The 14,880-nt window shown below is 42.3% G+C and overlaps 1 protein-coding gene across 6 annotated transcripts in view; it reads right to left on the bottom strand.

The window, feature by feature from the left end:
* enpp2 (ectonucleotide pyrophosphatase/phosphodiesterase 2) overlaps positions 1-14,880 on the bottom strand; it is an 88,563-nt gene that overhangs the window by 39,812 nt on the left and 33,871 nt on the right. For 5 of the 6 annotated variants that reach the window (XM_085422035.1, XM_085422036.1, XM_085422037.1 and 2 more), the window contains exons 3-7: positions 8,178-8,333; positions 5,134-5,259; positions 919-979; positions 716-813; positions 485-564 (exon numbers count right to left, since the gene is read on the bottom strand). In XM_085422035.1, the coding sequence (XP_085278161.1) occupies positions 485-564; positions 716-813; positions 919-979; positions 5,134-5,259; positions 8,178-8,333 (521 nt within the window). The remainder of the gene's footprint in view (positions 1-484; positions 565-715; positions 814-918; positions 980-5,133; positions 5,260-8,177; positions 8,334-14,880) is intronic. The other variant, XM_085422040.1, reaches the window with a different exon arrangement.

Below are 14,880 nucleotides of genomic sequence, written 5' to 3'. Positions count from 1 at the left end.
GACTTTAAAGAAAATGTCAAGCAGCCAGCGACAAAACTGGGTCTGGGTTTATATTGTTTTCCAACACAACAGGGACTTGAAACATACGTTGCTCCTGGTAACAAAGTAGCTCCCGAAGACCAAAGCGAATGTTACTGACTGGACTGCACAAGTAAAATAATGTAAGCATGCAAAATAAAAGCAGGACGTTTGGAAACGTTGTGATAAAAAGTCTTTGCTCTGTTTAAAAGCACTAAAAAAATGAAATCTTCATAGACTGCAGCCGGATCCATGAGAACATCACCAAAGAGCTTTATCCATTTGACACAATTACATTATTAATCACAGATAAATACAAATAATTTGTTGACTTCATAAATGATTTCTGTTACTACAGTCTTGTGGCACTTCTTACTTTGCTGAAATGAACATGTAACCCTGTGGGACAGACATATTTTATCACAACAACCCAGTAGCACAGAAACACAAGTGTGCCATGACTTACTGTAGCCAGCGAGTAGAGATTGGGGAAGGTTTTCGTGGGGTAAACAGGTCTCATGTACGGCGCATGGGTTCCACATGTTCCTCAAAAGGACACAGCAAAACAAATTCTTAGACTACGGCAGACGCACAGCCTGCCAGAGCTCGTGGCTTCATCAGTGTCACGTTCACTTCCTAACAGGGAACTCTTCACTCCTCGTTTCAGAACCGAAAGCTCATGTTTTACAGAACTTACTGAGCTTCTCAATGTGAGGGATGACAGTGTTCCCTCTCTTCACATACGAAGCTCTAAATCCATCCATGGACAGGATGATGAGCGGCGGACGCACAAACCTGCATGTGCATGGAAGAAGTTTTTTAAATGCATGAAATCAGACTTGCTCAACCAAGTTCAACCCGCTACCCTCCTGTTGCTTTACTGCTAAGATTTCAACATACCCGGCAGGACATTCAGGAGCCTTGATCTCCTCACAATCGTCCTGCAGCCACGAGGTGTCTCCTGAGGGAACGTGATGAGAGATTAACATGAGCTTTTGTTATGCTTGTATGGAAAAGTGGGAACCAGTGGTTGGTTGTCATATTTTCTCACAAACTGCATGATTCTTGAACGTACTTCTACTTGAGTATTTCCTCTGTATACTATTTTTTTCTCCTCCAGTAAATCTAAAGACATTGACAATCTTAAATAGATGAATTTATCAGCTGACCCCTGAAAGGAAAAAGAGATTAATGTACAAAGCACCAATCTCAAGTCTTTCTCTAACAAAGTCCTTTTGATCCAAAATAAATTTAGCTGATAACACTGGACCTAGAATTTTAAATGCAGTATTATTTACACTTTTTAAAATTTCATGCACTTTAGCTTCATTAAATTTAAACAGGCTGAACCACAGAAACAAACACAAATAAATTAGTTACCCAGTAACTACCAGGTATAACTGTTCGGTAACAGTGAACTCAAGGATAAAGGAACTCGCTGATGTGCTGGTATCCTTGATTATATTCTGTTGTGGTCATGGACAGCTGGGGAAAAGATGGCAGAGCAAGCATTTGTGAAGTGCTGGAGTAACTTACCTTTACAGTAGCATCAGTATCATAGCACAGTTTGTCATTCTGAGTCATTTTGATTTTCTTGTGTTTTGGTGTCATTTTGTATTAAGGTTAATGTTTCTGCTTCATTAGTTTAGTCTGTTTTGAGTTTTTTATATTCTCTGTTTAGGTCCTTGTCCATTAGGTTTCCCTTGTGTCTCTGTCCACTGCGTCCCTCTGTGTGTGTATGTGTGTGTGTGTGTCTGTGTGTGTGTGTGTTTATCCAGCCCATCATGCCTCTCACCCTCTCTCGCCCTGTCGGTTCCCTGAACTATTTCTGCGTCCCCCCCCTCGTTGTCTCCTCCCCTTATCTCCCTGGTCCATCTCGTTTCCCTGAGCGTTCTTTTCCTCCTGCGTCATGTTGTGTGAATTATTCGGAGTCTTAGTACTTCCTGTTTTACTTTGATAGTTTCCTGTCTGGTTCAGTTTTGTTTGCCCCTGTCTCGTTAGTTAGATCATGTTCAGCTGTGTCCCCCCTGTGGTTTGTTCCCGTGTTTGCCCTTCTGTGGCTGCGTCCCAATTCAGGGTCTGCAGCCTTAAAGGTCCTCAAGGGCCGCGTACCCAAAGACCGCTGAGGCCGGAAGTGCGAGGCTTGTGAAATGGGACGGTCTAGCCTCCGTCGCGCTGCCCAGGTTGGCGAGCAACCATGATACTAACAGCTGGAAACGTTTCATACAGCTGTGTTTGACAGAAATGAAGGAGAACATCTTTTGTTCATTTGTTTGTTTCTACATGAGCTTTGATCATTCTCTGTAAGATTAAGCTCAGCTATTGAACGGCGTATATTTTAAAGTAAAGGCTTTAAAACCAAGTTAGTACAAACGTCCCTAATGTCACATGACTTTGCCGACACGGTCCCCCGCGGGGCTCCGTATATAACTATAGTGGTTTAAATAACCAAGTAACCATCCAATAATACTAAATATTACATATATTTATTGTTTACTTTGAGAATATAGAAATGTTTGAAATGTATGCTTAGATCGGTTTGTTTATGTGTAAAAATTGTAACTTTATTTTTCTATTGCGGGGGTGGGGGCTCCTTTTATAAATTTAAAGTGTGGCTAAAATAATAATAATAAACATTTACATTAAAAAAAAAAAAACTTTGCCGACATGTGGCCAACAGTAATGTTTAATGGTCTTCGTTATTAAACATTTGCACATAAATAAGTGACATAATAGTCAGTACTTACTTAAAGTTCACTCTTCGGCCGCCCCTCATCCGCCGTTTTTTGTTGGCAAAATTATCCACACCCACCGCCGCGCTATGCATTCTGGGATATGTTGGGCCACGAAGTCTACACCGCCACGTCCTTAAAATTCAGGGAAATGAAGGACGCATTTGACGGCTGCAATTCGAGCAGCCTTCGAATTGGGACAGCCTTCGGCACGCCGCTGTGACGTAATTGGCCTTAAAATGCGGCCTTTAAGGCTGCAGACCCTGAATTGGGACACAGTCTGGGTCTCCCTCGGTCCCGCGTCGCCATCTCCCTCATGGCCGTGTGTTTCTCTGTGTATTAAGTTTCGTTTTGTGTGTCTGCGCGTCTGCATTTCGGTCCATCCTGCCTGCTTCACACAGTTAACGTGGTTTTAAAAGTTACAGAAGTGCTTTAAACTAAATTCTTTTAATCAGCAGCAGGGGGCGCTCCCGTGGTTGCACATATGGTCATACAGAAGTCTACAGGAAGTCCATGGCTTTCTTTGGAGTTGAGTCAGTGAGTGAGCAGCTTCACAGTTTGACTGCACCTTGGTTTTGGTTTTTTTAAAACCACGATGGTGTCGGCTAATGTTTTGCTCAGGCTTCAGGCTGGGACGACAGCAACGAGTGGATGACAGTCAGTAACTGACTTTAAAGTATAAGTTGTGCCTTTTGAAATGTGTTCACAGCAGTGCTGCGATGTAACGTTGAAGGCTAACGCTCCCTGTTTCTGATTTGCATTGCACTTTTTCAGGTTTTGCTTGACTAACTACAGCTCAGCTCATAGTTAGCAAGTGTCTTATCTATTTATCCATGAGTGACCAAAGCAGTCACCAAGAGGTTTTTGTGTAACTGATTTCACCTGGTGACAGCGAACAACCTCCAGGAATCCCTTATCAAACAGTGAGAGAATACTCATTTTTCAGATGGTTGTCGACTGGTTATTTCATACAACGATCAATCATGTATACGTGGAGGGATTAACACCTTCAACGTACCTTCAATGGACTGTTCAAAGTATTACCTATTGTAAACTCTCAGCTCTCACTGTGTATGTATGAGTGAGAGCCTGATACATACACAGCTGGATAACCACTGCAATCCAACATCTTCTTCTACCCAAATCAGCAGGAAAGGAATACACAGAAAAATTCCACATTTCTGTCCTCAGTGACTGTTGGAGCATAAAATCAGCTAAATGCTTAACAGTGCAGTGAGGTACGGGTGCCTAATGGAATTATTTGCATAATAATTATGCTAATAAATAACTATGAGTCACTGTATCTAGATCGGTTGGCGGTTGAGATCTGGTGACCAATACCTGCAGCTACAGTGTGTGGTTTTGTGTGTGGAGCACTTACAGTTTAGGGATGCAGCTTTAGTTGACTTACAAAGTTAGCGCTCCAACTTTGTCACTTCTGGCATCCATTAAGCTAAATATAGGCCACAGACCAGTGGGTGACACCACAGGGGCTACTTTCATCTTTTGCACAGTACTCTTGTCAGTGCGCCCCAGGGCAGCTGTGGCTACAATGTAGCTGCCATCACCAGTGTGTGAATGGGTGAATGACTGAATGTAGTGTAAAGCGCTTTGGGGTCCTTAGGGACTGAGTAAAGCGCTATACAAATACAGGCCATTTACTCATGAGTCATTCCTCATTTCTTAAAATTTGCTTTACAAAACACAGACTTCCTTGTTTGTTGAAGCACTCAACACTGATTACGACTCATTCAAACATAAAAAGGCACCAAACTCAAGCACTGTTGTGTCTACTCAGACAGCTTGGCAAAGAACCCGTTTTAAATCGTATCTTGTTGTTAGCGGTTATTTGGATATCCGTTTATTCCCATTTCTTTAGTTGGATCTATGATAACACAGTCTGACAGGCATAAAAAGGTACTTTTGCACCAACAAGGTGAAAACGTGGCATATCTCAGCACGGTGTGCGACTGACACAGAGGCAGATGAAGAGTTTCTCAACATCATGTCCTTAAGAAACAGAATTAAACCCAGCAAAGAAACAGGGCCTGAGAGATGCATCTGGCCCCAGTTAAATCGCCCCAGTATGGATTTTAAAGCCAGTAATTGTGACCATAAATGACCTGCTTTTTTTGGCCAACACCAATATAAAAACATGGTGTCAATAAATTCAAATGTAGTATTTTCTAAATTCCAGTCTTTGAAAAGCTTTCCAGATCCACAACACTGATACTATGTTCATATTTCTTTACACATGTAACACATACACATGCACTTTTGTAATAAAATGAGACGTCCTCATTACAACGCATGGTCGGACTAATTAATAATGGACAAAATCCTCTGAACATTTGAAGTCAGGAGGTCAGGTAAAGTTGCAAACCTTTGCACAGCTTCTTGTAGTTGGTACAACAGTCTCCTCTGGCCAGACAGTCATCAGAGCAGTGGCAGGCATGCTGTTCATTGCGTGTCTCCCCGCACCGATCTCTGCTGCACTCATAACCGCCCTCTGTGTGCAAGAAGAACATAGCAGTTATGTTCAACATGAATCACTGAGGTTTAAAACGCCAAAGCTTTCTACGTGCACAGCTTAGCTGGAAGGTTAGTGGTGAAACCAGTGAAAAATGAAAGCTGAGATATTAATGTGACAGCGGTTTGGCTGCAGACTGAGTGGGAAGCAGCATGTGAGCAACAATGGTGATGGGGTCCGTGTTTGAACAGTCCTCAAGCTGAAAAACTTCCAAAGAAGGATTTGACAGAGTCAGGAAAAAGACGCAGGCGACCAGAAAAACAAGTAAATTATTGCTTTCAGGCAATGGGAGGTTACTGGTGGCGAGGCGGTGGTGAGCCAAAGACCACCAGCCTGAAGGAGTGGACATAAAATCAGACCACCAGCAGCAGAGGGAAAATGTTGACAGAGAGAGGGAGCACTGCAAAGGCAGAGGGGGCGGCAACAAACCGCTCAATCAAAAAGTGAGAGACCTGTCGTTAAGTCTACGACTCATTTCCAGCTCAGACAACTGAGCTGCACAGTCAGCCTCACAAAAATATATCAAGTGGGTATTTGTAAGCTTGATTATAGCAGGCGGCATCCACATGAAAACAATTCAAACTCATTACTGTTCAACAAATGTCTGCAGGTTAGAGAAACCTTCACTGTAGGAATAACATACAGTAAGATGCCAAAGTAATCAGGATCTGGCTCACTTTGCAAGAAGTGTGTAATTCCACAGAGATTAAAATCAGCTAAATGTACTTTATCAGATACATCTTTGTGCAGACTTTAGTAGCTGGCTGCCGTCAGCTGGAACCTGACATGTGTAGCATGTATGTGTCTGATGGGTGGTTTGAAGGGGGGCTGTTGTGTATTTTGATCTGGTTTAAACAGATCGTTTCGTGTGATTCAAATTTCAAACTGGTCCTTTTTTATCACACACTGGGTGTCGGTGCACCGTCCACTGTAAGATGCTTTAGCAGCTGCCCCTTGAAGCCAGGTGTCCTCTGACTGGCTGCTTCTCACAAACCAAAGGTTTAAATGGTGCAGGGGTGTGAACCAGCTGTCTGCCTGAGGTGACCATATCAGGGAACTGTGGGGTGGCTGCAGGTCAGGTCAGGTGGAGCAGGTCACCTACTAACCAGATGATTAGTCAATCAATCTTTATTTATAAAGCACTTTTCATACAAAAATGTAGCACAAAGTGCTTTACATGGTTAAAAGCAGCCCACCTCACCCTCCAACTCACTCCCCACACTCTCATTAACATAAACGATCATGGATACATACCCCCCCCCCTCCCCACACACACACGCACACTTAAAGAGTAAAATTGGGCTGGGTTCACATGAGCCCAGTGAGGAAACACTATCACAGGGAGCCGTCTGCACCGGGAGCCGGTCACAGACCACAGCCTCCAGGCCGGGCACACAGCAGGAGGGAGGCAAAGGAGCCCCCCAGCCAGGTGAGAGGACCCCCAGAGCCCCAGCAGCCACGGTCGATCACAGCCCCGGTGCAGAGAGCCCCCTCCGAGGAAACACTGGATGTGTGGTGGTTCAGTCCCAGTCTGCTCCAGTCAGTATGCCAAATATCGTTGGACAAGATACTAACCCCATGTTACTCGTGTGTGTGAATGCTCGTTAGCAAGCACGTAATAAAGAGCAATTATAGTTTGCTGTTTGTTGAACTTTAACTTCAAATTTCTCCCTTTTCAAAATATTTTCAAAGCAATTTTGTAGGAATTTAACCTCCGACAGTTTTAAAATTCACGTTTAAATCCCATAAATCTCATAAGTGCTGACAATAGGAACATCATAGCTATATTACAGAAAGTTAAATATGTGATCAAAGCCTGTATGTGTGCTTTAATCACTCATTTATAGACTGTATAAACACAGAACTATTTAAATACTTTACTGTCCCTCTAAGTGCTACAGGAAAGACACACTATCCAAATAAAGGCTTCCTCTGTGAAGCTCGGCTGGTTGGCACTTAGCAGCGCTCGTTTATCTTTGTTTGCTGTCTTTACCAGGATGAACTTCAGGTACCGAATCTTCACTCCAGTTTTTTCATTCATGTATTGTTTCGCCCGGTTCCATGGAAACCATCAGCTTTGTGCTGATCAACAAGTATTTGAATTTTTAAAAAGAATACATAAGCTTTAATGTCATATTATGTTACAACTGCAAATATAATGTAATGAGAAGTACAACACACTGCTTTTAGGAATTAAATGAGTGAGGTAATACACGGTAAAACATTATTTAAAAAGTAGCATGTAATCTATTACTTTTTTTGAGTAATATTCCCAATATTGCCCATCAGGCAGCTACACAGGATGGTCACTGCTTTTTGTCACATAGATGATGCATGTGTACAGTCTCATGTTCATATGTTTAGGTAAAATATCAAAACCTAAAATTCAGTTTGAGCCAAATCTGAAAGGAGTTCAGACGCGTGCAGGTCAGCCACATTACTCTGAAACTGCCGGTCAATCCAGCCGCTCTGTAGGTCCTGCAGACTGCAAAGCGAGCACAGCCTCACCTATCTACACACAAAGAGAAACGCCAGAGTCTCCGAAACACAAGAAGGACATCGTGTTACATGTTGGAACAAAATTCTCGACCACCTGATGGATGTTAAAAGTAGGTCTCTGAGCATTTCCTCCAGCTTAATAAGTGACTGTTTGGTTTGGCCTCTCCACCCTGACCTGCAGGCGTAGGTGCAAGCTCAAGGGAAAGACAGCCCGGCAAATATCTCTCAGCTGAACAGCGTCACTTTAATGTTTTTTAGCCCTTCATTGCCAAGACTTGGAGGAACAACTCTCAGGTATCAGAGATAATTACCTCACATATTAGTTTTTTATTACAAGACAACACAAATTAGGACCAACACATTGTTAGTGGTGTCAAAGTCAAGTTTTATAAGCATACCTGTGCGTAGGCAGAGCTGGTCAAAGTCTGAGCAGCAGCCATTGTAGGTTTTACACAGGTTGTCGCAGCGACAGTTTGGCGGCTCCAACTCAACCAGCTCGAAACACCTGTTTCTGCAGGAGCCGGAGGTCGCCACGTAGTGAGACGCAGAGCGAGCTGGGGAGGAAGAAACAGAGGTTCTAATGGGTCTTTAAAAATGTCCAAAAAAAGAGGTGAGAGGTTCAAAACGACACAAAAGTGCACACCAATACTGCTGAGCTGTGCAGCGATGCAGTGACCACAAGCATGTGACTGTGAAGGATTGGTGGTTCGTTTGACGGTTGAAGACGGCTACACAAACAGATCACTAGTCATTCTGCCACGTGCAGGTTATTCTTCACTCCTGTGGCTGCTTCCTGGAGAAACACCTGAGCTGTTCAGTTTTAGCACCCAGTGGTGCCCACCAACGTCACAGCTGATTAACTCCACATCTATTTACACGTGAGGTTTAGAGCATTAGCTGGAGGGACAATAAATCAAAGACATTGTCCAAAAACTGAATGAAAAGCTGCACTGTTCACATGTCTTTGAAAGGAAATAATAACTCATAACAACTGTGACAAAAGCTCAGTTTGTATCATGGGCCAAACTCAACAGTTACTGAGCTTTAACTCTTCTCCCGGGACCCCACCTACGCTCACGTTGTCTCACTGTGGGAACTCTCAGTGCCTAAGACACAATCATGCTTTTGTCCTCCATATATCCAAAGGAACATGGCCTATTTTGGCTCCTCTGACCTAACTGAAGACATCCTGAGATCTGAGAGTGAGACAGAGTGAAGCTATTGCTAAACAACATGCTCCTTGTGCAGCCGCTTACAAAAAACCAGTTTTCCTTGCAGAGAGTGCCTCAGGATGCCAGCACGAGCTTTTCAGCCCGTGGATATATATGTATGTGTATTTTTGTAACTACATGTGCTGAGGTGTTGCCCTAGCCAGTTGGCACGCCGGTGTAGTGTGTGTGTGTGTCAGTGCAGTAAAGCCTGAATAGCTTCTTTGCTATAAGACTCAGGCCTACTCTGTACCAGCGGCAGTGGACTATAGGTCAAAGGTGAAGTCTTTTAGTTTATCACAGCACGGCGAGTGCGATTTCCACACGTCTCTTTACACTAACGTCAAGAGAAAATGAGGAGAAATGAAGACTTCCTCAGAGCCCATAAAACCGTCGACTGTGCATGCACTCAACTATTAACTGAAAGTTTAATAGTCGAGTTCATGCACAGCTCAAGTTTCCCCAAGAGACTGCCACTGTCACAGTCCATTTTCACACACTGCAGACATGAACTTTACTAACCATTGCCCAATGGGACTGAACGTGAGAAGGAAGGACACGGTCTAACTGGACATTAAAGGGTGTTTAATCTGCCAGCTCCCTTGGAAAAAGTCCCTGAGGTGTCCAGTTGCATCACTGTAGGAACAAGAGCAGGTAATTGTCTGGTGAGGTCATACAGCACACTTGTCTGAAAGTCTTTCCACTAGTGTGCTGAGTCAGGTCAACGCCGGATAATTCGACCTGATTCTCCACGTTTCATGGAGTCCATTTGTAAAAACAGCTCAACCCTCACTGTTTAACAGGGGGACAGCGTCTGAGAAGAAAACAAAGTAAAGAAAGCAAAATAAGCAGCGTAGGTTTGTCAGGTTCCACAAGACTGGCCAGAAAGACCAGTTTTGTGGGTTATGACGTATCTAAGCTGTAGATTTAAGTATAGAAGATATGGAAGACGAATGTTTCTGCTTTTTAGCTCGTTTTGAAGATTCCCACCAGCTTTCCATCTTGAGACATTCTATGAACAAGATTTACAAAAAAGCTTTATTTTTTATTCAGTATAACCCAAAACGAGTGAACGAGTCCATGAACTCATGAAGAAAGCGATCGCAGAGGTCAAATCAGAAAACTGTTTTCTCATAGACTTGTATAGGGCCAGTAATCTTTTAGCAACCGCAACTATCGTCATCTGGTGGGCTCCAGATAGAATAGAATAGCCTTTATTGTCATTGTACAGAGTACAACGAAATTGGAGTGCCACTCCCTTGGTGCAAGTTTCAATAATAAATATAAATGTAAAATATAAAAAGTACAAAAAAAACAATCGTAAGTACTCAAACAATAGTATGTACAATATATACAGGATAGCAGCATTAATATAATGACAGTATGAATAGCAGCATAATATAATGACAGTGACGGTATGGAATAGGTTCAATTGTTTTTGTGCTTATTTACTACGGTGATAGCTCTGGGAAAGAAGCTATCCCTGAATCTGTTTGTCCTGGTTTTATGTGACCTGTACCGTCGGCCTGACGGTAATAGTTCAAACAGTTGGTTGCTGGGGTGAGAGTGGTCCTTGATGATATTGCCAGCTCTGCTGAGGTACCGAGAGTTTGCAGTGACCTCCAGGCTGGGCAGAGAGCAGCCAGTGATCTTCTGATCACTGGCTGCTGATCATCAGCTGATCATCAGTTGATGACCCTCTGCAGTACTTTCCTGTCTGCAGCTGAGCACCCTGCATACCATGTTGTTATGCCGTACGTTAGGATGCTCTCTATGGTGGCTCTGTAAAATGTCACCAGCAGCCTCTCCTCCAGGTTGTTCCTCCTGAGCACTCTCAGAAAGTGGAGACGCTGCTGGGCCTTTTTAACCACCGCTGTAGTATTTGCAGTCCAGGAGAAGTCATCAGATATCTGCACGCCCAGAAACCTCATGGAGTGTACCCTCTCCACACAGCTCCCGTGAATGTAAAGTGGGGCCGGGTCTGCTCTGCCCTTCCTGAAGTCCAAGATAAGTTCTTTAGTTTTCGTGGTGTTCAGTTGGAGGTTGTTAACTGAACACCACTCAGTCAGTCTGTTGACCTCATCTCTGTAGTCCGACTCATCCCCCCTTGAGATGAGTCCAACCACTGTGGTGTCATCCGCGAACTTTATGATGGTGTTTGAGAGATGGGTAGGGGAGCAGTCGGATGTGTAGAGCGTAAACAGGAGGGGACTCAAAACACATCCTTGTGGAGACCCGGTGCTGAGTGTGATGGTGCTGGACCGGTGGGGGCCGAGTCTGACAGACTGTGGTCTATTTGTCAGGAAGTCCTTGATCCAGAGGCAGATGGGGGTGGAGAGTCCCAGGTGAGACAGTTTCTGGACCAGGATCTCCGGGATGATATGATTGAATGCTGAGCTGAAGTCCAGAAAGAGCATTCTCACATAGCTTCCTCGGTGCTCCAGGTGACTCAGCGCAGTGTGGAGTGCTATGGTGATGGCGTCCTCGGTGGAACGATTTGTCCTGTAGGCAAATTGGTGGAATGCACGTTTGAGGCACTGCTTATGTTCTCTATGACAGTGTTTCCCAACCACTGTGCCAGAAATGATCAGGTGTGCCGTGGAAGATCATCTGGTTCCATCTGATTAGTACTCTAAGCGATCGGCGTGAGTAATGTGCAGAACAATTACATTCTCTTCCACTAGAGGGCAGTACAACTACCTGCTCTAATTCAATGTGTTGCCAACTGCCAATAAAACAGAAGAAGATGAAGAAGAAATGACATAACAGTCATGCTGTGAGACGACGCAGCGCATAATAGCAACAGATAAATGTTTGAAAATAAAAAGTAGTCAGTCTGACCTGGTCATGGAGAAAACTCCGCCCTGATGAAGACCCGAGCATGAGTAGTGGTCAAAAGAAAGCAAAACAGGTATACTGGGGACAAACCGAGCCAATTCTACTACGCCTGGTGCGCAGGGAAAAATTATCAATATGCTTTTGTGACATTTTTGTTTGGTGGTGTGCCATGGTGTGTTTAATATATAAAGTCTTACACTCCCTTGCTCCACCACCACTAAAGCAGTTCATTAGGCATAAAGAAAGCTCAGACAGGACCACTCAAGCTACAATCCGAGGAGACTTGTTTATACCCCACAGACGGACAGCATTTGGGCAGAACGTCCTCTCTGTTAAGGGTGGCCATCTGTGGAACAGTCTTCCTCAACCCATTAGAGAACGCTCTACACTCAATTTGTTTAAGGCAAAGGTTAAAAACTGGTTATGGACAAATCAAGTGTGTGATCATGTATGAGTTGTATAGTTTTAATGTTTTATTTGGGAACAGAATGGTGTGTATGTGTAAGTTTGGTGATGGAGTTTTTATTATGAATGAATGATGAATTTTTATGAATTATTATGTCTATTTTTTATGTTTAAGGACAACAGATGGAAATTAGCCTTTGGCTATAATCTGGCATGTTTACATTCATGTAATTTTTTTTTTTTTTTTTACATTTATGTTCATTAACATGCACTGTCCTAAATAAATAAATGTGTTTTTTCTAATGTGAAGTATGGTCCATAATGCTCCAGAAGGTTTGGAAACACTGCTCTATGGATTTAGCACAGAAGTATTAATCCACTGTATGAGCATATGAGGAGAAGATGCTAGCAGCTGGTGATGTGCCACTCAAAAGTAAACACTGAGCATTGCTGGAACACTTGGTAGTGGTGTTCATGGGTCAGGAAGACAGGAAATTGCTGGAAATTGCCTTTACATGGTGGTAAAGGAGGGCTAGACCCAAGTTACAACATTCACCATGTGACAACAGTGTGCAGACTCCTTACGTCCTAAGGTGTCTGCACACTGCTGTCACATGATAACGTTGTCACGACCACTCCTCAGGCTTAGGAGTTACAAGGTTACTTTAGTCATTTTTCTTCAAGTGTCAAACAACTCAAAGGAGCCACAATTCAAGTTTCAAGCAGCTCTGCTATACTTTCACTGTTTTTACTCGGGGTACTTTATGTGTGATCTACACTGTTTGTGATTAGCTGCTGCCTGCTAATCACAGATAAAATATTGTTTTTTCTACAGCGTCATAAATATTATTACCACAAATTTCCTTAAAAATATGGTGACATATTTGTCGCCAACCCCCAGTTTATACTGAACAATCATGTATTCAGAATAGGGCTGGGCCATATCATACTGTTCACGGTAATTGATTGAATCTTTATTTTGAACATGTTGAAAAAGTATAAAAAAAAAAAAATAGAATTAAAAGAGACAAATGAACAAAGCAAACAAAAGGAAAACGAGCAACCACAACTCCAAATAACGTCCATGTTCAAAAAGGAGCAGGAAGAAGCATAAGCTTATTTAATCCCACCCCTTTTCCACTATCTAGTATCAATAGACTACAGAAATACCTCCTTGTAATTACATTATATGTTATGTGTAATTTTTTTTTTTTTTTTTTTTTAATATATACACATATATGTTTCTATCTATCCATACCTACGTATATACACACATACGCACATATACACATTTTCAATAACCCCATTAACACCTGAAGGATACACAACCTACAATTTTATATATATTTAATATATATATATATATATATATATATATAAACATATACATACATACACACATACATACACACACATACACATATATATACATATATTGTAATACCAGTACAATGTTAGGCAACGATAAGAAAATGAAATATGGCGATATAATATGGGTGAAACGCGCATGCGCAGTGCCTTTGTTTTCATACGCACATGGCCGAAAAAGCATGGCGGCAACAGAGAATGAGAAGGGGAAAAGCGGTGTCGCTACCCGATCCGTACCGGAAACCCGATCGGTACCCCACATGCGCAAATCTTGCGTCACTTCCTCTCTTTGCCAACATTACGACATTTAATGTATTTGAATGATACGGTTAGCGCCCAGTTAGCTTCTAGCATTTGTCGACAGCTCTGCCTCCTTTTCGACTGCCGGGACATTTAAACAATGGATGTATACAAGCAAATTCGTGCTTTTCTCCTCGATGGAGAGCTTCCCCCGACTGAAGAACTGCGCCGTAAAAGAATGGCACCTAATTACAAACTGAAGGGTAACTACGAAAATGAATGTTGATCTTTTATTTATTTATTTATTTTTTTACTTTTATTTTTTATTTATTAATTTTTTTACTTTTATTTTTTAAAACCCTTTTCTCTCTCTCTCTCTCTATCTATATATATATAGATATAACAAAAAAATACAACTCTGTCATATATACCCTGTATATAGTTTTAAAAATTAATTTCAATTGAAGGTAAATGTACCATACTGGTGCAAATACAATATCCCAAATTTTATTAATATCTGTCAGACATTTTATTTTACTTTAGTCAGCAACTCTTTCAGCTTTTTACATTTTCATCTTGTACCAGACAACAGACTCTTCTACACTGGCCCCAGTATGCAGTGCATGCGCCTGGTAGTCATGTCAGAGGAGGACAGAAAGCCCATTTTGATGGAAAGCACAATAACCCTGGTACCGGGAACCACAATGGTGTCAGAGGTACCCGAAACAGAGTTGTTGCTGGCTATTACTGGCCAACATTGAACCAGGACATCAGTGAATGGGTATGGCCTTATTTCAGTTAACAAGATAAAGAACCTTGTCTTTACTTGCACACTTACATTTCAACATTAGTTTCTGTGTGTGTCTGTTTTTTTTTTTAAATTGTTATCAATTTACATCAACTGGTTTTTTGGTATCCTTGAAATATTTTTTGGGATACATCTTTCAGGTCAGATGCTGTCATCGCTGCCAGATGAATGACCCAATCAAGACTGTGGCACCAGCATTACATCCCATCAAGGTACATCTTAAGGCCTGTTCAC

The sequence above is a fragment of the Rhamphochromis longiceps genome, linkage group LG11 (genome assembly GCF_057381845.1).
Source record: "Rhamphochromis longiceps isolate RC_006_pf linkage group LG11, R_longiceps_female_GT1.1, whole genome shotgun sequence".
Lineage (NCBI taxonomy): Eukaryota > Metazoa > Chordata > Actinopteri > Cichliformes > Cichlidae > Rhamphochromis > Rhamphochromis longiceps.
The sequence above is the reverse complement of the archived record's forward strand: the minus strand, read 5'-3'. Positions and strand labels throughout refer to the sequence as shown.